The sequence below is a fragment of the Euprymna scolopes genome, chromosome 20, assembly GCF_053919585.1.
Source record: "Euprymna scolopes isolate OS-2025 chromosome 20, ASM5391958v1, whole genome shotgun sequence".
Taxonomy (NCBI): Eukaryota; Metazoa; Mollusca; class Cephalopoda; order Sepiida; family Sepiolidae; genus Euprymna; species Euprymna scolopes.
The window spans coordinates 22,058,091-22,082,444 of NC_136501.1; the positions used below are offsets into that span (position 1 = coordinate 22,058,091).

The 24,354-nt window shown below is 33.9% G+C and overlaps 1 protein-coding gene across 2 annotated transcripts in view; it reads left to right on the forward strand.

Annotated features, from left to right (window-relative positions):
* Positions 1-5,322: 5,322 nt before the first annotated feature.
* The window catches only part of LOC145241354 (cGMP-inhibited 3',5'-cyclic phosphodiesterase 3A-like), a 436,871-nt gene continuing 417,839 nt past the window's right edge, over positions 5,323-24,354 (forward strand). For both annotated transcript variants that reach the window (XM_080104223.1, XM_080104224.1), the window contains exon 1: positions 5,323-6,392. In XM_080104223.1, coding sequence (XP_079960349.1) covers positions 5,493-6,392 — 900 coding nt within the window. In that variant the 5' untranslated portion in view covers positions 5,323-5,492. The remainder of the gene's footprint in view (positions 6,393-24,354) is intronic.

Here is a 24,354-nt window from a genome sequence, read left to right on the forward strand (position 1 = left end):
AATTTTAGATATAGGTTCCTTGGACATGGATCTAACTTAATAACTTGATTTGAGCCCAAAACAATAGATGTTAAGGGGGTCATAATAGGGGTCAAATTAAAAAAAATTAACCGCTTTTTTTTTTTTTTTTTGCTCAACATATACTTCCAAACACCCGGGTAACGCCGAGCTGAAATGCTAATATATCTATAAAAGTGAGAACGTGTATGCGAGTGAGGACACTTCTCAACATATATACTCAACGAATTTTTATCTACAGACTTAAAATTTGGCGTATAGAGTATTTAGACATGTGGAAATTTTTTAACTCGGTTTTCATTCGGAAAAATGGGTTGCTAAGGGGTAAAAATTGAAAAACTGGTACGTGGGAGTGAGTGGATTTTTATGTTTGCTCACTGTTTCACGTCTGCCCATGCGCGGTCGTGAAACATAGCAGCTTCCTTACGTTAAGTATAAGTTGGTTTGTAAACACTTTATAAAGAACATGTCAAGCTGGTCCAATGGTTACCGTACTTGGTTCACGGTCTTTAGGTTTTGGTTTCGATTTCAGTTCGGGTATTTTTTTTTCTTTTTTACTTACAAGAAGGGAAGATTAGAAAATAAACATAATACGTGTCTCAGTTTATTTCTGTTTTGTTTTCTTTTATTTTTAAATTTATTATTTTAAAAGGAATATTACGTTACTTTCAATACATACGATATTTCTGTTTATAATAAACTAGCATAGGTGCCCGGCGTTACCCGGGTGTTTGGAAGCGTATGTTGAGCAAAAAAAAACAAAAAAAAAAACGGTAATTTTTTTTTTACTTAGACCTCTATTATGACCCTTTAACATTTATTATTTTGGGCTCAAATCAAGTTATTAAGTTAGATCCATGTCCAAGGAATCTATATCTACAATTTCAAGTGTTTAGACCCAAAATTGTCGGAGGAGTTTGGTAGAGTTCTCAAAGGTCAAATCGTTGAACTTTGACCCCTTAACAGCCAAATTTCTGGCCGAAACTCGATCACATAGATTTTCCCAAATCTCTGTACCCTGTATATCAAATTTGGAGTCTGTAGACTAAAAATTGACATAGTTATTGCGTAGGGAAATGTACACACATAGATACACATCAAACAGAGATACACACAGACACGTTCACTTTTATAGATATACTAGCATTTTAGCCCGGCGTTGCCCGGGTGTTTGAAAGTGTATGTTGAGCAAAAAAAAAATAAGTGGTAGTAGGAAGGCAGGCTCGAACCCGTACCGCAAAGGAGGAAAAGAATGGGGGGAAAAAACCTAACGTCTATGCGGTTACGACCACCGCCAAACCGGAAGTGACATTTTTTAAAAATTTAGGCTAGACAATCGAAAGGAGAGGATGATTTAAAAAAAATATCGGCGAAAAATGCGACGCCCCTCCCCTGTAGAAAAGTGCTCAGTTTAAGGTGAAGACATTAATGTTTTAGCCATTTTTTTTTATATTTGTCATCTGAAATGTCGAACTTCAAAAGAACATTGATCTTGAGAAAATCCCTCACCTCTGTCGAAAGTGTTGAACAGGCATGCAAGCATACATACATACATACATACATTTATATATTGATAACTAAAAAATTTTCGACCCAAACCAATAAAAAAGCTAGCCCTATCACTGAATACCCTTTATGTAAAATTTCAAATGTTTAGACCAGAAATCGTCTGAGTAATCTGGTAGAGACCGCAGAGGTCAAATTGTTTTAAACTTTGACCCCTATTATGACCCCCTTAACATTTATTGTTTTCGGCTCAAACAGATACACAGACAGACAGATACACTGGCACGTTCACTTTTATTGATATACTAGCATGTGTGCCCGGCGTTGACCGGGTGTTTGGAGGTTTATGCTGAGCAAAAAATATAAAAGAAAAAAAAACAGTCAATTTTTTTTTAATTTGACCCTTATTATGACCCCTTTAAAATTTATTGTTTTTGGCTCAAATCAAGTTATTAAGTTAGATCCATGTCCAAGGAACCTATATCTAAAATTTCAAGTGTTTAGACCCAAAATTGTCGTTGGAGTTTGGTAGCGTTCTCAAAGGTCAAATCGTTGAACTTTGACCCCTTAATCGCCAAATTTATGGCCGAAAATCAATCACATAGATTTTCCCAAATCTCAGTACCCTGTATATCAATTTTCAAGTCTTTAGACTGAAAATTGACAGAGTTATTGCGTAGGGAAATGTACACACACAGACCCACAGACAGATAGATAGATAGATAGATAGATAGATAGATAGATAGATAGATAGATAGATAGATAGATAGATTAAACAAAAATATATACGCATACATAAATATATATGAAAACAATATTGTGTGTCCTGTAAACTTTTTACGCGAATATTATGCAAGTATAAATCATGTAGAATATCTGCATGAATATAATTACACGTAATAGTTAACTAAAGATGATCATCTCATAAGAAAACCTAAAAAAAACTAATAGGGAATTAATTAAAATGAATGTTTAAAAGAATATGCAAATTAGCTAGATCTTTTGCAGATGAATTCAATTCCATGACCCATATATAAGAAAATTGTATTATTTTTTAAAAAGATAGAAAAGAGAGTTTTTAATATGAATATCCGTACACACAAAAGAAACACGAAATTATAGGAGATAGATAGATAGATAGGAGATAGATCATAGATACATATATCTATTATTTCAGGTTAATATTTTCCAGGAGTAAAGTAACCAATGAAGTTTTAACGAGGTTAATGCAAGAGTGCCCAATACGGAAGTAAGGCAAGATGTACATTTATTTATTTTACATAAGCATTAATGTGTGGCTACACATTCATGAGCATGAAGACATCTCTAGTTACTTGTGACTGGCTGACCGAAACATGCTCATGAATGTGTAGCAACATATTAACTCTTATGTCAAAGAAATATATATATACATATGTTCTTTGGCCTTTTGGCCAAGATTAAAGTGTAGTATCTGTTCTTCAGATGCTGCACTTCCATTTCTTGTTCTCTTTCGGTGAAGGAGCAGTCCTTCTTCATGACTGAGATAATTTTTTTTTATTTTTGTACCTTTTCTCCACGTTAAAAAAACGACCCTGGTGTCTAACTCTGTCCCGTGGGGAAGGCATTATAAATAGACAATCATTATTGAGTACAGATATGTATACATATTTAAGCTGCGATTTTTTTTTTTTCAAATTTCTGTTTCTTCGAGTCGTTGTCGATTGAACTAGCCAGTAATTATGTTTGCATAAATAACAAATATATACTCTAATATGGCTGCCTTTGTTATTAAGCACTATCTTATAGACACTGCAGTTTCATTGAATTAACATACAACAAATATATATATATATATATATATATATATATATATATATATATATATATATATATATATATATATATATAATAGTTGTATGGTTGTTGTTTTCTAAATGTTAAGTTAGGTGAGAAAAAAACGTATGGCTTGAAGGCACTGCTTAGTGCTTCTCGAACGAAGTTGCAGCAGAAACATGTATGCACATGTGTAGCCAAAAGGGTATGCATAATTAAACATACTATAAATTTACGCTCTGCTTGTCATTGAGAAGTTTTGGATAAACACGGGAGTTTTTATATATATATATATATATATATATATATATATATATATATATATATATATATATATATATATATATATATATATATATAACGCTAGCCTGAGGCTGCCGACAGCAGCGCAAGAGAAGTGCGTGACCGCTTCTTTTCTATTTATTTCGCGCGCTCGCGCACCAGGCAGTGCCCCCTTCTCCCGCCACTCGGTGTTCCATCGTTGTAGTGACTGACTGTGTCTCTCTCTTTCTCTCTCTCGCTCTTCCTGCAGTTCGTTATGTACGAAACATAAACACTTCTAGTGACACCCAAGGCGAGGAGAGAAAGGAAAATATCTCACTGAAATTGCTACTTTTATTTGCTACCAATAATCGTACTTAATTTTTTATAAAGTAAAACTAAGAAGCGACCAGCGATTGTAGACATCAAATACTATATTTCTTCTGCTGCTACTATAAAAAAAAGAAAAAAGAAAAAGAAACAAGAAATTCACAATCCACTGTTAACTGGAAATTAAAAAATAATAATAAAAAAAAACACCGACACAAACATTCAAAAAGGATATGTTGATGACCAAAACAAAATGGAAGTATATTAAACACACCATGATTATACGCCAGAAAAAAAAATTAGCTAAATTAAAGTAGATATTTATTATCGATTTGTGAAAGCGAAACTCGTTTCTTAAAAATGTAAAAATATTTTAAAAAGAAATAAGGAGAAGAAGAAGAAACAAGAGAACCGATTTCTGTGTTTATTTTTACGATTTTTTTTTATTTTTGCAAACGTTATAAAAAAAAAATATTGCAATTGCCATGATTTTACGGAAAAGAAACGAAATATTTAATTTACCATGACATCTGATTTAATTGTTTTTTTAATGGATCAGACTTATATTTGAAATAACATTTATTTAATTCTTTAAAAATATATGTAAAATTATTTAAATTCGACGTGGTTGAGAAAATATCGAATAATTTTCTGCGGTCTTCCTCCCTCCTCCTCTTATTGTCCTTCGATTGTTGTTGTTATTATTATGGCGGATTTGTGTATTTTTGTAAAATGATATTTATTTTCTCGATTAAATAACACACACCAACGAAACATGTGACTCTATATTGTAAATATTTTTCTTTTTTTTTTTTTAATCAAAACATCCTGAATGACAGAAAAAAAAATCGTATATTTGTGAAAACGAAAAAATTAAACTAATTTTGCACTTTTAAATGAATTAAAAAAAATTATCACCAAATGTTAAACAAGCACTTTACTTGTCTACACAGAAACACGCACTTCCAAAATACGCGTATTTGATAAATTGATTTCTTTTTTAATCAATGAATACCCAGTGAACACAGTATTTGAATTCATTTTTTATCAATTATTGTTATCGGTAAGATAATAATTAATCAAGATAAATTAATTGATTTCGAACTTTGACAGGAGATTCTAAGTTATTATTTTACAATATTTTTTTGCCAACTGCTATACAAAAAAAAAACAAAAAAACTACCCTATAGTGTTGGACGCCAACCTCCGCGTTGTTCAATGTCTATCGCTTGTACCAACTGCCCACTCCTTTTACATGCTTACAAAAAGGACAGATTTTATCGTCGTGCTGGACAAGCGACCTAAACTAATTTTATGGTAAAAAAAAAATATAGAAAACTGAAGCTGAGCCAATAATGTGATATTTTATATAAAAACAATAATAATAAAAGATTTTTTTTTTTTTTTGGTCTCGGCACTGACGGGCCTCTGTAGTTAATCGTTTTTGTTGATTCCTGCATAGCTGTGCATCCATACTTTTGCGTTCGGCCAATCGTCATTATTTTTGGAATTGGTGCCAACTCGCTCGGATATCCCAGCATTCCGCGAAACCCACCAGAAAGATGGCTCTGCACCGTTCGTCTGTGTCCAGACGGGGCTCGAAAAATGACTCCGAAAAGGACGAAGAGGAGTCTGAGAATAATGGCTACATCCAGATGTTCATAAAACCAATGGAACCGAGCAGTTACGGATTTTTGCTTAGCCTGTTCGGACTGACCGACGAGATGAATGGTGCCGTCGGTAGCCAGAGGTTCCGTCTGGCCTACGGCGTGGGCCTCGTGCTCCTCACAGCCGTCACCGTCCACCAGATCCTCATGTGCGACCTGGGCCATCTCTTTTATAGACTTTGTAATCTCGTCGTGCCCATGTTTTGCATCGCGTGCGCTTTCTTCTGGATCTCGCTGGCCTTTCGCAAGAGCTGGACGAACACTAGCCTTTACCTGTTGTTCTCTTCGTGCTATTTCGGCGAGGTGGCCGCCCAGCTGATGCTGGCCAAAGAGCCGCGGGCCGGTGCAGGGTCTGCGCCGGCGACGCACGGACCCTCCGCTGCGGTGCTGATCAGTGAACCCGACGCGTCGGCAATGCACATAATGCAACCCATGGTGGTACTCGCCGTGCTTATCGCCATTAGCATGGCCAGCCTTTTCTCCTCGTTGGAAACCCTCCAAAGTGCTGGGGTCATCTTGCTGGTCAGCTTCACCCGCTTCCTCGCTTGCACTGCACTGGTTGACCTACCGCAGGGACTCCGGCCGTTCATTGCTTATTCCTGTGGATTCGGAGGGGTCATCGTCTCCAAGTATATGGAGACCGTCTTTCGACCCCCTATCAATCACTATATGACTCAAGACGGGAAAATTCCCGTTATTAAAAGACGGAGGAGTAGCTCTTCGAGTTCGCATGGATTTTCTGCTCATCGGTCAATTAGGCGAACATCTTTACCGGCCCTCATACAAAAACCTCAGGTAAGACCTTTATTTAGTTTTTATAATTAGATATACAAAAAAAAAAATATGCTGTATTAGCTTATTTCAAAGTTAGCTATACTTTCCTGGCGTTGCCCGAGAGCATTTATTTATTTAAGTGCAAGTCAATAGTCTAAGCCAATATGGTTGTCCAATGTCCCACTGAAGACTTACCTACAAAGAATACTTATTTTGAAATGGGGAGGTTGGAGAGATATTTATTCTTAAAGCCGTTCTTAACTTGGAGGTTGGGGGGGGTATTCGGAAAGGCGTTCTTAAGATGGGGGGGGGTAATACCCCTAAAAAGCAACTCTTTGCAGGTAAGTCTTCAGTGGGACAACCTCAACCAGGTCACATTGGCCATATAATGTCTTATTCCAAAAACCAAATTATTCAAATATTTTTTATATATAGAAAATAATTTTCAGCGACATTAATAGTAAATCGTAGCCATTACAACCCTGATTTTGATCTGTAGTTCGAATTGTCTCCCTCGTAAATAACATGGCGAGTTTAATACACAACGCTTCGCTTCGGCTTCGCTGTTAATGTGATTTTCTTAGTTAAAAAAAAAACAAACAAACTATGCGATATTTAGAATGACTTTCGTTCCGTGACTGATTACGTATATCAAAGATTTTTCTGTATTTTTTGTGCTTATGCACTTATGTTACCGTGCTATTTTAAAGTAGTATATTCGGTGGACCTATACGAGAGTGCCCACCCCCTAAGAATGCGTGTTTTACAACTTTTAAAAAAACATTTTTCGACGATTATCATAGATTACAGACTTACTAATCATATTAGCAGACAAAAATTTTGAAAAAGATAAATTTAATGAATTTTAAAAATGGGGTTCACTTTCTCGAAGGTTCTACTTAATTGCTACCCGACTTACGGTCCATTTCTTTACCGACGTATCACGTGATTGAAACCCCCTCTTAAGTCATTAAATTTATTTTTTCAATTTTTTTTTCCTGCTAATATGATACTTAAGTCTATAATCTATGATAATCGTCATAAAAAAAGTAAAAAAAAAAAAGGGGGGGTACGCATTTTTCGGGGGTTGGCACTCTCGTACAGGTCCGCCGTATTTTCAAGTTAAATTCAAGTTTTACGATATCTTATTAAAATTGTTAGATGAAAGTACATATTTCTAAATGTTATTATTTCAGCCGGTAACATAAGTGTGTGTGTGTATATATGTGTGTGTGTGTGTGTGTGTGTGTGTGTGTGTTGAGCTTTCGATTTGTATCCACTTTTTAAAATCTTTTTTTTTTTTTTTTTTTTTAACAATTCTTAAATTTATAAGACGCTAAAAGTCACAAGTGGCAAACCGGCACACATGTCGATAAAGAAAGGAGGGGGGTACATTTAATTATTGCTTTGTCAATTAAATCACATCATTATAAAACTTATAAAGATAATGTTGATTTAATCTTACTAACATTATTAGCTGTAAAAAAAAAAAAAAAAAAAAAAAAAAAAAATTGTTTCCAAAACTTTCAATCTTTTAATTTAATGAGGATTTGCTCAGAATTTTAAAATAACTTTCTGTTCGACAGTTTAAATGCTTCCAAATTCTTTTTAGATGTTGAAAAGTCACGATTTTTTTCTCTCTAAATATTAACCAATTAACTGAATTGTTTAGGGAAAATTGAAATTTATTCCGGTGGATTTAATTTCGTAATTTACCTAAACGAGAAACGCACCTAGACACACTGCATAGTGCATGCATCACATTTAGAATTTCACATTTGCAAATATTGTAATGAATTTTGAAGTCTAAAACATTCTCTGAATTGTTGATAAAAATACGTTTCCTAAACTTCGTCTTTTTCCTTTTTTTTTTTTTTTTTTTTTTCTGAAAATATCTTTAAAAAATAAAAACTTAAATGTTTTCTTTTTAAAAGTAAGGACAGTTGTTTTTCTGCAGTTTACGGACCGTGCTGTAATAAGGTTATTATTTAGAAACACTTAACACTGAGTTTTGTTGACTTTTCTGTACTTTCACCTAGCAATTTAATAATACACCGTAAAAATTGAAATTAACTTAAAAATTCTATCTAAAAAGGGGGAAAAAAAAATACAAATGCGATTTTTTTTTCTGGAAAAAAACTGACAAATTTAAAATATTTAAAACTTGTTTATATTAATATAGCGTAAAATGATCGCCCAGTTCTTGATCGCATGCATGACGTAGGACAGAACAAGTAACCATTTCTTTTTTCTTTTTTTTTTTTCGTCAAATTTCGCGAATTTAGCCCCTTTTTTTTTAAGCCGTTGTTTGATCTTCAAACATTTTTGTTTTGATTTGTGCTTTTGACCTCTTTATTTTATTAAAAACTGATATTTTATATTTTTGTTCAACTTGACAATTTCTTGTGTATGAAAGCGGTTCTTTGGTAGAATAGGGGTGCAATTAAAATGACTCTTTGGTTTAGAAACAGATCAACTATAGTGTAATACTTAACTTTTTTGTTACAAATAAAATAAACACGTTAAAATAAGTTAAACACTTAAGTAGGTAGAAGAGTAACTTATTTTGCTTTTGATAACATGTATTTATTAATGTTATGTTTTTTGATCACGTTTTCGTTTTGTTGGCTATAACTGGAAAATGGCCACTTTTTGCCTATGAAATATAATTTAAACCAGAAATTCAATTCTTTTGAATTGTCAGTTTAAAGGCTTCAAAGTCAATTTCGAATATCGAGACCCTAGAAGAAAACTTATTTTTCTCCATTAATAATAGCCGTAATAATTGTTGTGAAAGTAATTTTAAAGCCTTTAAATTGGCAAATAGAAAGTAATTTCTGGTGATAATTAAGTTAGATATTGATTCAGATTTGTGTTTATAAACAAAAATAAAAACTTACTATTGTATAATTGAACGAAAAAAAAAAATAATACAATTCTGTTAAAATCTGATTTCTTATTTTTACCCTCTTTGACAAGACTCGTCCAAATTTGAAAACATGTCTGACTTGGAAATGAAACCATAAAATATCGCTGCATTTTCCTTAATACGTCCGCAAAATGTCGAGAATTATCTTTTTTGTGGTTCGTTTCAATATAGACTTTCTTTTTCCCAGAAAATATTGTTAAAATAAAAGAAAACATTGGAAGCACAATTTTTATTTCTCGGCCATTTTTCTCATCTTTTCGTCTTGTCCATCTTTTCCGTTTCCTATTTTATTCTCTGTTCAATTGTAGCATAGAGGCAGTTAGAATATTTTACCAATTTTGCCTGATTTTCGCCCACACTTAGGACTTAAATTGCATTTTTAGTCATGAAATAAAATTATGATGTACTTTTTAAAGTCTTCAAAATGAACATTGATTAAATGTTTTTATCGCTGGCGGCCATTTAAAAAAAATGGGCACTTAGAATTATACCCAACAAAATAAAAACTTGATACAAAAGGAATGTAAAAATGTTATCAAATGCAAGATCTTCACCGTGACATTTATGGGGTGGGTTTCTACCAGTATTTTGATTCATTTTCGATTTTTGAGTACATGTCGATACTCTAAATATGATCGTCTCATGTCCGCCATTTGTCTTGTTCTAACGCAACAGTAACACTCGACATTGCTTTTATTTTTATTTTAAAGCAAATAAACGTTTTAAAATAAGGTAAAACGCCAAAACAAACCAAAAAAAAAACCCTCCAGTTAGGTAGAAGTCACTTTTATTGCCTTTGGTAACATTTGTTTTTTACCACTTTTTCGTTTTGTTGTCTACACAACAAAATGCCCCTTTAAAATATATTTTTACAACAGAAAATATTTTACATTTTTATTTTCGCTAAAAAAATTGGAATAGCGACCGCATCTTTTTTTTTTTTTTTCTTCTCAAAACTTGTATTCACCAGATGAAGGGTTGATTTTTCTATTATATTTTCATAGTAAACTCGACACTGATTTTATAACCGGTGTAACAGATTTAAAACATTTCTTTCCATCTATACAAATTATTTGATTCGCTTTTTAGCATATTTTTCGTCCCTACATGACTTTCACGTTTATTTACTTTTAAAAGAATATTGAAATTTAGAAGAAAAAAAAGCATTCTTTTTAAGCTATTAAATAATTACGAATGCATTTCGATTACTTCACAAACAAGTCAGCCATTTTATTGTTTTTAGATGGTTAAGTGAGAAGTGGTTTAGTACTTCGTGGCCTTTGGAAGCCTTTAAACTGTCCAATAGTCATTTAAATCCTTAACAATTTCTCGTAAGACCAAAATGTTTTGAAGCTATCTGCATCCGATAATTTTAGATTCAAACAAAATTCGCTATAATAAAATTAGCGTTTTATAACATTTTCGTTCAATTAATTCGTGAATCAAAGAACAGGCGACTCGAAGTCCGCAGCAGTTTAAGATAAAAAATATTCGCATTATATTTAATTATTTTTTGCATAATTAAAAAAAAAAAAAAAAAAACTTAAGCTACCGTGCTGAAATAATGACGTTATTTAGAAAGCCATTCTTAACATGGGGAGGGGGGATATTTTGTAATTATTCTGTACTTTCACATAGCAATTTAATAAAGATATCGTGAAACTTGAATTTAACTTTATTTAAAAAAAAAAAAAAAGTACGGTAGCATAAGTGCATCCTATTGTTTCACTATTTTGAATTTGTTTTTAGTATTATAAAAATATTTCATAATAAAAACTCTCCCAGACAACAGCAGATCCACACAGCCAGGTTATGAATCGAATGTTTTTCCAATTATACCGACTATAAAGGCGAAAAGGCGGTGTCCATTTTTTATTTATTTTTTTTTTTTTTAATGAAGTTGAAAATAAATAAAAACGCTTTTTCCCCCCTATGATTAGTGAAGATTCTAAATTTTGACAAATGTGGTCTCTTTTTTAGGCCTAAATCTTGTTTAACATTAAACGGAAACCTATAAAAAACAGTTTAACAGAATTTTGAAAAACTGAAAATAATCGATAATTAATAAATCGACAATCGGTAAAAAAATGATCGCCAAATTTAAATAAACAAAAACAAAATGACTTCAAATTTATGGCCTTCAAAAAGCAATCCGATTTTATTTTCAAAAGCAAGTACGCTTTAATACGGTCAAGGTACCAACTAAAAATATCTTAGGGGTATTCGGGTGTTTTGAACGTCAACGGATATCACATTTTAAATTGTCACCGGCAAGTATTTTTTTATGATATTAAGACCTTTATTATCCAATATATTCGGTACTCTTTTCACTGGACGCTATGTTTATTTCCGTGCGCGCACAAAAGTTGAATACGCGCGAAAATAAACATGGCCACCAGTGAAAACAATACGGAATACATTGAATAATAAAGGTCTTAATATTATTAAAAAAAAAAAAACAACTTATCTGCGACAATTTTAAAGGTGATATTTGTTCAAACACCCGAATACCCCTAAAAATCAACTTTTTAAGGCTAGGTCTTTAGTTTGTATTCTAGTGCGTTCATTAACGATTTTATTAATTCAATATTTGATATTTACTATTATTTAATTTAGTATTTAGAATTAAATATTTAATTCACAATTTTAAAGGCGTCTTTAATTTTACTTAATGTGTGCAAATTCGTGCAAAATATGTGAAATTTCTCAAGAGTCCCTATTCTACAATTAAACACATATACCATAGGATTAGCGAATCTCTTGACAAAGGCTACCTTTCTAGGGCAATTGCTTTTGGCGTATCAAAGGCCTTCGACAAGGTATGGCATAAAGGCCTACTTCACAAGATTTCCAGCTACGGTATAACTGGAAATGTTTTCTCAATCATTAAATCATTTCTCTCTAATAGGCTCATAAGAGTAATAGTCGATGGACAAAAATCAGAGGCCTGCAGTATTAATGCTGAAGTCCCTCAGGGGTCCATCCTGGGCCCAACTCTCTTCCTGATCTACATCAATGATCTCCCTAAACACATACTTAAAAATCATTCGTTGACATCTATGCTGATGACACGACCATCTACGGCAACACATCAAAGGCTGTAAATGACAAAGTTCTCTCTGATTCTCTCTCCTCTGGTCTCGAGCGTGTAGTTCAGTGGGGGAAGACGTGGCTGGTTACCTTAATGCATCTAAAACCAAGTTCTTATCTTTACACCATCAACGCTCTGATCCCCATCTGGCATCAATTGTAATGGATGGTTCTCGTCTAGGGGAAGCTCAATGTTTTGACAAGCTTCTGGGCTCCTAATCAGAAATGGAACACGTACATCAAGTCTGTTGCCAAGGTCGCTGGAAAGATGGTGGGTTCCTTCTACCGCTCCAGAAGATCTCACTACTGATGCAATTCTCTATCTATATAAAAGCCAAATTCGTCCAAGGATGGAATACTGCTGCCATATCTGGGCAGGAGCTGCTAAAAATAGCCTATCCTGCCTTGACAGAGTACAAAATAGACTTCGTGGCTTAGTGGGGGATGCCCTTTTCTCTTCCCTGCAACCTCTCTCCCACAGAAGAGACGTTGCGAGCCTGTCTTCGTTTTACCGTTATTTCCATGGCAAGTGCTCGTCTGAGCTCCAATCTCTGCCCCCCCCTCGCCAATCTTTTACGAAAAACACCCGTCTAGCTGAAGCCACTGTCAAAAATTTTCCCCACTCTCTATCTGTGCTTAAATCAAAACGTAGATTCCATGAGCACAGCTTCTTTCTTAGAACAGCACGCCAGTGGAACTGTTCCGTCTGCCTGTTTCCCACCTGACTACAACTTATAACCCTTATCCCTGAGTGACTTTCGGGCCTTGATAAGTGGTGATCACTGTAAAAAAAAAAAAAACAACAACAACTTGGATGTCTTCAAATCCAACATAAACAAATTCCTGATGAACCGCCCCCTTAAGTAGACACTTTATGAAATCTCAACACTAACGTACAACGTACTGTACATGCAATAACCCTTATCCCTGAGTGGCTTCCGGGCCTTGATAAGTTGTGACCGCCTTGTAAAAAAAACAAACAAAAAAAACTATTAGGACGAATTTTCGGAAATCGTAATACTGAATTGCACATGAAAACAATGTTATCTACGTATTCCTCGTATTTTTAAGATGATTATGTTAAAAAACTTACGAAAATCGATAAAGTAGAAAATTATTTATTAAAGAAAATAAAAAAAATAGAATTTGAAGAAAACGATCGTAAAACACAGTTCAAGAGTTTCGATTTAAGCAAGATGAACGCAATTTTCACCTGCTAACACGATTAAAGTTGTATTTTTTATAAGTCAGTAATATTCAGGTAATTTCGACTTCATAATTTGAAAGCTACCATTGTAATTTATTAGAATTGAAAAAAAAAAAAAATCAGTAGAAACCATTTTTTTTTTTTTTTTTTTTTTTTTATCTGAAAACTCCATTTAGCGACTACAAAATTTCGTCCTAATAGTGTAAAAGCGCCAACTTTTATTTTGGATTTGATTCTTTTGTTATTTAACGGAGAGAAAAAAATATTAGTCGAAAACATTATCTACTTCACCCGCCTCCCCACTTCAAAGAAAAATAGGTAAAAAAAAAAATACACACCAAAAGTTACCAAAAGCAAATTAAGTTATTCTTTTTTAATTTTCTTATCACTTTGTTTTTCTTGGATGGGGTGTTCTACCGGATGCCAAACATTCTCCCATTAGTTTAGTTACTCCAACCGAGAGATCTTTTTTAAGATTCTAACTGTCCCTTTAAGTGCTATTGTTTGTATTTCTTTTGCACTTGGTTCACCGGGTATATTCACCAGATAGTTTTTGAACTTCTTTTTCATTAGCTCGGTTGCTTCTATAATGACTGGAATGATTGATACCTTCTTAAAATTCCAGTTTCTTTTCATGTTGTACATAAGTCCTTGGTATTTTGTTATTTTCTTCCCCTCTGCTCTGTTAAGGCCAGCATCATTAGGGATGCTTACTTCAGCTAGGGTTGCTACTTTCTCCCTCTTGTCCCATATCACTATCTCAGGCTTAATAACCCCATTTTCTATGTATGTAGTTGTAGGAATAGTGGATGGTGCATGACTTATTTCCAACTGTTATTTCTGGTAAACATGTTCCCAGGATTTGCTACTACATTGGATATTCAGATTTTCCAGTGGAGATATTTACACACTCCATTGTGTCGCATTGTATAATAGCCGTCCCCCAACAGGACTTTACAACTGGATATCAGGTGGCTCACACTCTCTATTTCTGTGTGGCAGAAGTTGCACTTGTTATTGCTGAGACCACTCATCTTTTTAAAAGCATTGATCATCAAGTCTTGATCTTGAGCGACCATTATCAGTCTCACCTGGATAAGTTTTTTGTGTGTGTGTGTGTGTGTGAGAGTGTGTGTGTGTGTGTGTGAGAGTGTGTGTGTGTGTGAGAGTGTGTGTGTGTGAGAGTGTGTGTGTGTGTGTGTGTGTGTGAGAGTGAGTGAGTGTGTGTGTGAGAGAGAGAGAGTTAAAAAATAAATAGTCGGGGGGACCTGTACGAGAGTGCCCACTCTAAAAATGCGTGTTTTACACTTTTTCTTTTTTTAAACGATTGTCATAGATTAGACTTAATCATAATAGCAGAAAAAATTTTGAAAAAAATAAATTTAATGAATTTTAAGGGGGTTCACTTTCTCGTTATAACGTTCTACTTCATTGCTACCTGCTTACGGTCCATTTCTTTACCGACGTATCGTGTGATTAGAACGTTATAACGAGAATGTGAACCCCCTTAAGTCATTTTTTTTATTTATTTAATTTTTTTTTTTTTTTTTCTGTTATATGATACTGTAATTTCTGATAATCGTCGGGAAAAATTAAAAAAAAAAACAAAAAAACATGCATTTTTAGGAAGGGGCCACTCTTGTACATACAAGTTCGCCTAATAGTCTAAAACCTGTCAAGTTAGAAAACAAAAAACAGAATGGTCTCTGTCGAGCCTTTATAATAGCTCAAATTTCAAAAATTAAACGAAATACTGATAGAAACACATCAAATAAATATTACCTATTGTGCAAAAATGTAATGTTCTACCAGTGGTTTGTTTATTTTTGATTTTTGAGCGACTATGGCTCCAATTAAACCATTTTGGTTTTCGTTCTAACTTTGACAGGCCTTGCACTATCTTCCATTTTTAAGTAAAAACAAAAACAACACTTTTACCATGTTAAAGCACAAAAATCTTATCCATGTAAGTAGAAGTAACTTATTTTGCCTTTGGTAACATTTATTTGTTATGCATTTTTTTTTTTTTTTTTCACCCTGTTTTTGGTTTGTTGCTATTCTGAAAGGAGTTCTAGAAAAAAGTTTTTGTTCAATTTTGAAGTGCTCCACTCGAAACATGGGAAAAAATGCAAGATTTTAATAAATAAAATATAATCATTAACATTTATAGTTTTGAACAGTTATTACTGTAATTGTCTCGCCCTGTTCAAAGTAGAAGTCTTCAAAAATGAAAATTTTAAGAACTGCACTCGGAACAGAGGTAGAGAATTCAGGATCTTAAGTTTTTCTTAGAATTTCTCTGAAAATGTTAAAGTTTCGCACAAGTTTTCGATAAAAAGAAACAAAATAACGCATTATAACTCATATGAATAATCTGAACATGAATAATTTTAATATTTTAGGTTTTATAGAATGAGAATTTTGAAATTGCAACCAGTATTTTTTTCTGAAATGAATGAAACCTATCCCCAACAAACCCGCTTAGCAATAAGATCTCGCCCCTTCAATGTTGATGTCCCTAAATGCCAGAAAGCTTGCTATTCTAATAGTTTCTTCCCTCGAACTGCTAGACTTTGGAATTCCCTTCCTGCTGCCTGCTTCCCTGGCTGTACTGATAGGCAGAAGTTTAAATGTAACATAAACAAATATAGTTTAATCTTTCCTAGACATGGCCCCAAATAGTAGCCCCTTACGTCCAAGTGGCGATATGCTTTGTAAGGGGCGAACACGAGTTAAAAAAAAAAAAAAAAGTGAAAATGTTAAACTTAAACATTGTTTTCTATTTACTTCACCTCGCCTATTAATTTGGTTCCCCAAATGAAGTGGAGATATTTATGAATATATAAATAGTTGAGATTCTTAAGGAGAATTTTAACCTTAGAAAGTTGTAGTCGATATTTGTACTCTAGTTGAATTATTGGTGAATGAATAGGAAAAGAAAAGAACGACACTTGGAAAAAAATAATCTCACAGCGAGTTTATCAAAATCTTGGCTACAATACATAAAAGAAAGAAAAACATTAAAAGTTTGTTAAATTATAAAGAAAATTACATCTACACTTCTAAAAATAACATTTTTAGCACCAACCCCTACTCCTAACCCAAACTTTTATTCTTTTAAGTTTACGCCTGGTTTTATTTATTATACTTGTCCTGCTTTTATTTCCTCATCAGTTTGTTCAAGCTGGGGATAGAGCATCCTACCGGATGCTAAACATTCAACCTGTAACTCAAATATTCCGACCGAGAAATCTTTAAGATTCTGACCGTCCTTATAAGTGCAATTGTTTGAATCTCTCTTGCACTTGGTTCTCCAGGTATATTTGCCAGTTAGTTTTTTGAATTCTTTCTCATCAGTTCAGTTTCTCCGATAATTATTGGAATAAAGATCTTCCTACGATTCCAGTTTCTTTTCGTGTCACGCATAAGACCTTGGTATTTCGTTATAGTTTCAGCTCTGTTTAACTCCTCATCATTGGAGACACTGACTTCTACTAAGGTTGCATCTTTCTCCTTGTCCCATATCGGTATGTCAGGTTTTATGGTTCCATTTTTTTAGTAACTGTATGGATTGGATAGTCATAGTGAATGGCGTATCACTTATTTCTAACTATTCTTTCTGGTATATGTTCCTAGGACTTTCTTTTTTTTAAATTTTTTTATTACATTTTCACCCCAAAACAAGGCACGTTGCCACTTTGATGTAGGGGACATAAGCTACAGGGGTATTATGCAGGGAGTTGGGCATCAAAATGTCGGTTCACGTTACACTTGAACTTCTGCATGTCAGTACAGTTGGGGAAGCAGGGATCCGGAAGGGAATTCCAAAGTCTAGCGGTTCTGGGGAAGAAACTACTGGAGTAGAAAGCTCTCTTACATCTAGGGATTTCTACTGTGAAGAGGTGGGATTTAGCTGCTTGTTGGGTTTGTCGGAGGTATTTACGTCGAGGGGTACAAGTGCTTGCAGTTTGTCAGAGCATTCACTGTTAAAGTACTTGTAGAACAGGCAGAGGGATGCAACATTTCGTCAATGGGACAGAGGTTGAAGCTTAGATGACAGTTCAGATTGGCGACTCTCTTTTGAATCTTGTCTAGGAGTGAGAGACTAGTAGCAGATGCACCAGCCCAAATATGACAACAATACTCCATACATGGGCGAATGGTGGCCTTATAGAAGTACATGATACTTTCGGGTGTTAGTAGCTTTCTAGCACGGTAGAGAGAACCTACCTTCTGCTGTTGCATTTGACATTCAACTTTTTACATATCACCCAGTGGAGATATTTACACAACCCTTTGTGTCACGTCATATAATAGCTGTCCTTCAGCAGAATCTTACAGTTGAATGCCAGGTGGTTCACACACTCTATTTCTGCGTGGCAGAACATGCACTTGCTGTTATTGCTGAAACCACTCGTCGTCTTAAAAAGCATTGGTCATCAAGCCTTGATCTTGAGCGATTGTAATTCTCTCCTGATCATAGTGAAGCGATCCTCTTTTCAGCCAGTCTATAGATCCTTCTTTATCTATATAGTCCGGGGTGAATTCATCCAGAAAATACTTGGCACACTGTTGGTTGGCCAATTCAGTAATGGAAGTTCTTTGTGTATTTTTGGCGACTCTTTTGAGCTATTTCTGTAGCAGACCTATTTTCTGATTCTGTCTCATTTGTAAGACAGTCTTGTTTAAAATGCTTGGCCAGTTTCGTGATGGCCGTAGTTCTGCTGGCTCTTATTTCATGGTGTCTTTGCACCATTTTGAGGTTTGTATTTTGGGAGCCCATAAGATATTGTCCGGTGTTCATAATAGTTACACGATGCTGATGGTCAATCTCTGAGAGATCCATACCTCCTGCTCCCCTGACCAGATACAGCCTCACTTTATGTAGTCAACAATTATAACTTACACTAGTCCAGTCATGGTCTTGTCTTAGAGTGCATGATTGGCAGCATTGCCTACAAAAAAGGTTGAGAACCACTGCCCTTTGTTTCTGCTTTGTGCCATTCTTTTCCTATCTAACGACCTGTGCCATTTTTACCTGTGCCATTATTACCATGCACGACATGACTTGGTTTTAACTGTACTTCTTGGGACTAGTTTCAAGGTGATGTCGGTCTGACTATATTAACAAAAATGATGCTATTGGTGGTGGGATGATTCCAATATTTCCCAGATCCCAATACAATTACCGACTCCGATTCTTTTGAAATCTTTATATACAAGGTGTCCATGAAGTCCATGTGCAACTTTTTAAAAATTTATAAATTTATTTGTATTTGAAATAATCTATAAAAAGGATTATAGAGTAAAAAAAAAAAACTTTTTGGAAGATTTTATCCACATTTAAGTTTCCACACTTCCTCCATCATTAGCAATACAAAAGGTAACACGATTTTGCAGGTCACAGAAAATCTTTTTCCAACTGATTTACAATGTCTGAAATCATTTTGGTTATTTTAGCTTTTAAATCTTCTAATGAACTAAGTTTAGTTGTAGACACAATTGTTTTCACATGTCACCATTAGAAAAATTTTATTAATCAAAGGAGATAGTTTAATTTTTCCGCCATGGATTAAATTGATTATAAAAAAAAGACTTTTTACTTATCTAAAAATTATAGGAAATTTCGTGGTGAAGAATTCAATAACAATACTTAAAACTAGTTACATGAAACTTAATAGCATGTTTACAGATTATTTCTATCGCAAATATAAATAAACTTACACATTTTTAGCATACACACAAACTTTTTATTTACCTGTAGCTGTAGTTTATTTTCGAATTACTGTAAAAATGGCTTATAATATGTAAATGTATTTTCACAAACAGAAAAATAGAATTGCAGAGGTGGTCTATTGAATTTTATGTTACTGGTAGTTTAAAATTAATAAATATTTATTTTATCATTAGTACAAACAAGGGAAAATTAAATTTTAAACAAGAATGAGTCATTCATGACATCTGAAAATACACACATTTTTCAAATTCCAATATCCCCCACAATGCCTTTTTCTTTTTTTCTGATTAATCCTCCTTCCAACACTAGATAGCATGCATGTGCAAAATGTCTAGGTAACATTTAACTAATTGCAGATGTTCGATATGAAAAAATTTTTTCTAGAATATTTGAGGTAGTCAGCTACAGTGACTCCACCGATGCGATATGACTCCACATAAAAATAGTCATGCATTTCCTGCTAATAGATTTGCATAGCTTTGATCTCGGCTAGAATCCCTGAAGAAATATTATGTAATATTTGTCCTGTATGAAACCTTCAAGCAAATCCCAAGCATCAGCATTGCACACATGAACATAGCACAAATGAATGAAGAATGAATGGAGTATATTTGTTTTTTAAGTCGGATTCTATTTAACCCATAGTTGGGACCCTAACAGGTACTATCACTCTGGGTCAGAGTGGACCTGGGAGCAATGGCAATTAAAGGGTGGCTTCACACTCCAAGGCCCGCAAGCTGGGGCCTCACCATCGGATATAGTTTTAGGTCATATCCAGGACCCCTGCACTGAGGATTGAACATTCAATCTCCAGAAGAGTTTAACTTGCAATTGGATTTAACAAAGTACTTTATCCACTACGCTGCACAAAAATTCAGACACATCATTTGTATTTTGAATTTTTATTCTATTTGCTTGTCGTGTGTTACATAAGGTTTGTGTCACATTACTAGACAGACTAATACCATGAATGTATTATATAAAACTAGTAGGGTTAACTAGTGTTACCCGGGACAAATGTGTGTTTTTTTTTGTTTTTTGTTTTTTTTTTATTAAAACTTCTCTGTTAGTCTTTCCTCCTCCCTTGTTTTACTCTTCCCTCTCTCCAATCCTCTTTCTTTTGCATCTAACTCCTTTGTCTCTAGCTGGGACACACACACACACACACACACACACACACACACACACACACACACACACACACACACACACACACCTCTCATTTAGTTAATAGATTTCTCAAGTAACAAGTCAGCATTTTCTTTACAAATTAGTACATAACACTGAAAAAAACAACTGACCCTCCACCTCCCCCATCCCCTGGCCCAATTAACCCTTAAAGAATAAATAATTTTTTTAACATTCAAGATATTATTCATCCGATCAAGAATATACCAACTTTGTGGGTGTTTGTTTTGTAGGTTTTTGTTACTTTTAGTTCGACATACAAACATATGCATAGACAACTGCCATTCATATAATAGACAAGCAAGGGTACCCAGCGTTGCTTGGGCTATATATATATATATATATATATATATATAAGAAAATGAAGCTATTTGACTACACTTGCTAAATGATTTTTGTTTTAATTTAATTATTTTTACTGTGCAATAATTTATATCAGTTTGAAATAAAAATTCACTGATGCTGATCCACTGCTATGAATTCAAAATAGGGATATACGAGTGAGAAAAATTTTTTTAAAATATTTTTTATTTATGTAAGTAATGTTCATGCATTTATTAATAATTTGATCTTTAAATTAGTGATGGGACGATTCCAATATTTTTCCCGATTCAGATACAATTACCAATTCCGTCCTAAATTTCTGATTCTGATACAATTACCGATTCCGATTCTTTAAAAATCTCTATATATTTAACTATACGATTGTTATTTTCTCCGATTTTCGTAAAAACACACGTTAAATATGCAGATTTCTTAAACATCAAAACACACTTGTGGAGGATGATCTATCGATTTTTAACTTTGCTACTTGAAATTTTATTTCTACAAAACAATCAAACCAAACACGATGAATAAATATTTGAAGATATAAAGTTTTTGGAGCATAAAAACTAGCGTTGGGACAATTAATCAGAATCGGAGAATCGAAAAAATTGAGCTTTTGGTGTATGAGAATCGGAATTGGAAAAATTTGAGCCTATTTTCTGATGCCAAAACCGATTCCTTAAATTATCTTCATTTGATTTTACTTTAAGAAACATCTCACACTGCTTGTAGTAATAATAAAATAATATTTATTGATTCAAACTTCCAAGAAGACTAAAATCCGACAAGTGTGATTTTTACATTTGAGAAAATATAAACACATGTGTTTTTACGGTAATCAGGGCAAAATAACACTTTTTATAGTTAAATATTTCGAGATTTATAAAGAATCAGAATCGGGAGTGAGGGGGGGATATTGGAATCGTCCCATTACTAGTAAAAACTTTTTCCAAAATTACTGGATTTGGCATTACATAACTCAAACAGGATTGATATACCATAAAACAAAACAACCAAACCAAACAATATGAATAAATATATGAAAATAGACAGAACTTGAAGCATAAAGACTCCTTTCCAATAAAATTACTGGATCTAGCATTAAGTAAGCAAAAAAAAAAAAAAAGAAAGACTGTATGCTATGCCATTAAACAAAAACAACCAATGAACATAAATACACAAAACTGTGAAGAAAAAGAAAATTATGAAACCAATGTATGTCTTGTGCCATCTACCTTTAAGAATCCTATGAAAAAAATTATTTAATCAAAATTAACAGCACACAATCAGTTTCCATCCTTCCTGTAATTACTATGTAAATCTCCAGCTTCATCAATATTAGCAACTTAAAAATTTCCAATTTAATTGGTGTAATTTCTGTTCTCATCTGAATTTCGTTTTATTTATAGAAATGACTTCAATTAAGGAACTGCATATATAACAGCTCTCATTTCTGACTTGAGGTGAACACAATTTTATGCTGTGCAGATTAGGAGGGCAGAAGGTGAACCTTGCATTTACTTTCAGCAGCCTCTTAATTCTTGCATATTTAAAAAATTTTGTCCTTTAGTCCTCGTATACTTTGATGTTTTTGAGAAAGGGAGAAGATATTCCTGTTTTTTGTGTGTCTGAATCTATCAAACACTTATCATTGGCTAAGTTTTGATTTTGAAATAGTTTTTTTTTGTTGTTTTATTTATTTTTTAAGCCCTTACATCAAATGGCTTCATACCTGAATTTCAATTAAAAATAGTCAGAATTATTTTTCCAAATTTGATTGAAAACACATTAGTAGTTTGTTTATTCTTTTAATCCAAGTTTTCCAATATTTGCATTATAGAAAGACTAATGAGGGCATTTCATTGACTACTAAACAAGAGAAGATAACTATCTGACTATTCATGAATAAAGTGCTAATAGTGTTCAAAAGATCACAACTCCTTTCAAAATAAACTTTATTAATCGAAATAAGAACCATTAGAATCGACACATTTTTGTCAGTGAGAAACAAGTTTATTTATCCCATTAGCATAGAAATCCAGAGTTCTGGAAGCGATGAAATCAGTGAAAGCCGATTCAGCATCATCTTGGCTCTTGAAGCATTTTTCGCGCAGGAAGTTGTCAAGATGGGTGCGAGGTCCGGTGAATATGGCGGATGAGGCAGTCTCGTAGCCTAATTAGTTCAGCTTCTGCAAGGTCAGTTGAGCAACATGTGGGCGAGCATTGTCATGGAGAAGAATTGGTTCCTTCATATTGACCAATCTCGTGCACATATGTTGGCGTTCCTGGTGCATTTCGTAAATTTGTCAGCAGTACTTCTCTGCTGTAATCGTTTCGCCCGAATTCAAGAAGCTGTGATGGATGAGACTGGCTGCAGATCACCACAACAGTCATAACCTTTTTTTGGTGCAATTTCTGCTTCAGGAAGAGTTGTGGAGCTTCTCCGGGATTCAACCACTGTGCCGAAACATCGCCAGTTGGCGTGAAGCATCCACTTCACATCAGAATCCACTCGAGAAATGGGTCATTTTTGTTGCACAGTAGAAGCGTAGAAGACACCTCAAAACTATTTTTTTGATTCTCGTTCAATTCATGTGGCACCCATTCATCCAACGTTTTTGACTTCCATATTTGTTTTAAATGGCGAACGACTGTTGAGTGGTTGACCTCAACTTGAACAGCAACTTGTTGTTTTGCGAGGATCTTTCTTGATGAGGCGTCTCCCTGAAGTTATTTAATTTACCATTCCCCAGAACTACTAGACTTTGGAATTCCTTTCCGGGTTCCTGCTTCCCTGACTGTACTGACATGGAGAAGTTCATGTGTAATGTAAACAGACAACTTGCTGCTCAACACCCTACATAGTATCCCTGCAATTATGTCTCAGATAGTAGCTCCCTACATGAAAGTGGCACTGTGCCTTGTTTGGAGTGAAAATGTAATTAAAAAAAAAAATCAAGAAACCAGTGTCCTGTATCAACAAGTTTTCACCTATCACTCTGGCATAAAAAAAGGCTGTTCAAGAAAGACTTTGAGCTGGGGAGAGAAATGACCCTAAAAAGGAATGAGAAATTGGACAGTAATTTAATGAGGGAGGGTAGAACTCTGAACCATGTTGAATTGCAATCGATGACCCTTCTATATTGTTCCTCTTTACATATAAAGAGTTTAGATGAATGTGTCTGACATAAAACTTTTGAGTTAGGGCAATTTAAAATTTCAGTTTTATTTACGTTTATCCCAAGTGGTAGAAAGTAAAAGTGGGACTACACTAAAAATAGCACCTGTTGTAACTTCGGTTTTCAGATAAATCCTCATCTTTGATGGACTTTCTCCTAATTGGTCAGTTTGTGTGTGTGTGTGTGTATATATATATATATATATATTAGTGTTGGGACGAAAAATCAGAACTTTTTGGGGTATTGTACTTAGAAAAATTTTAGCCTATTTTCCGATGCAAAAACCGATTCCTTAAATTATCTTTTTTTTATTTAATTTTGGTTTA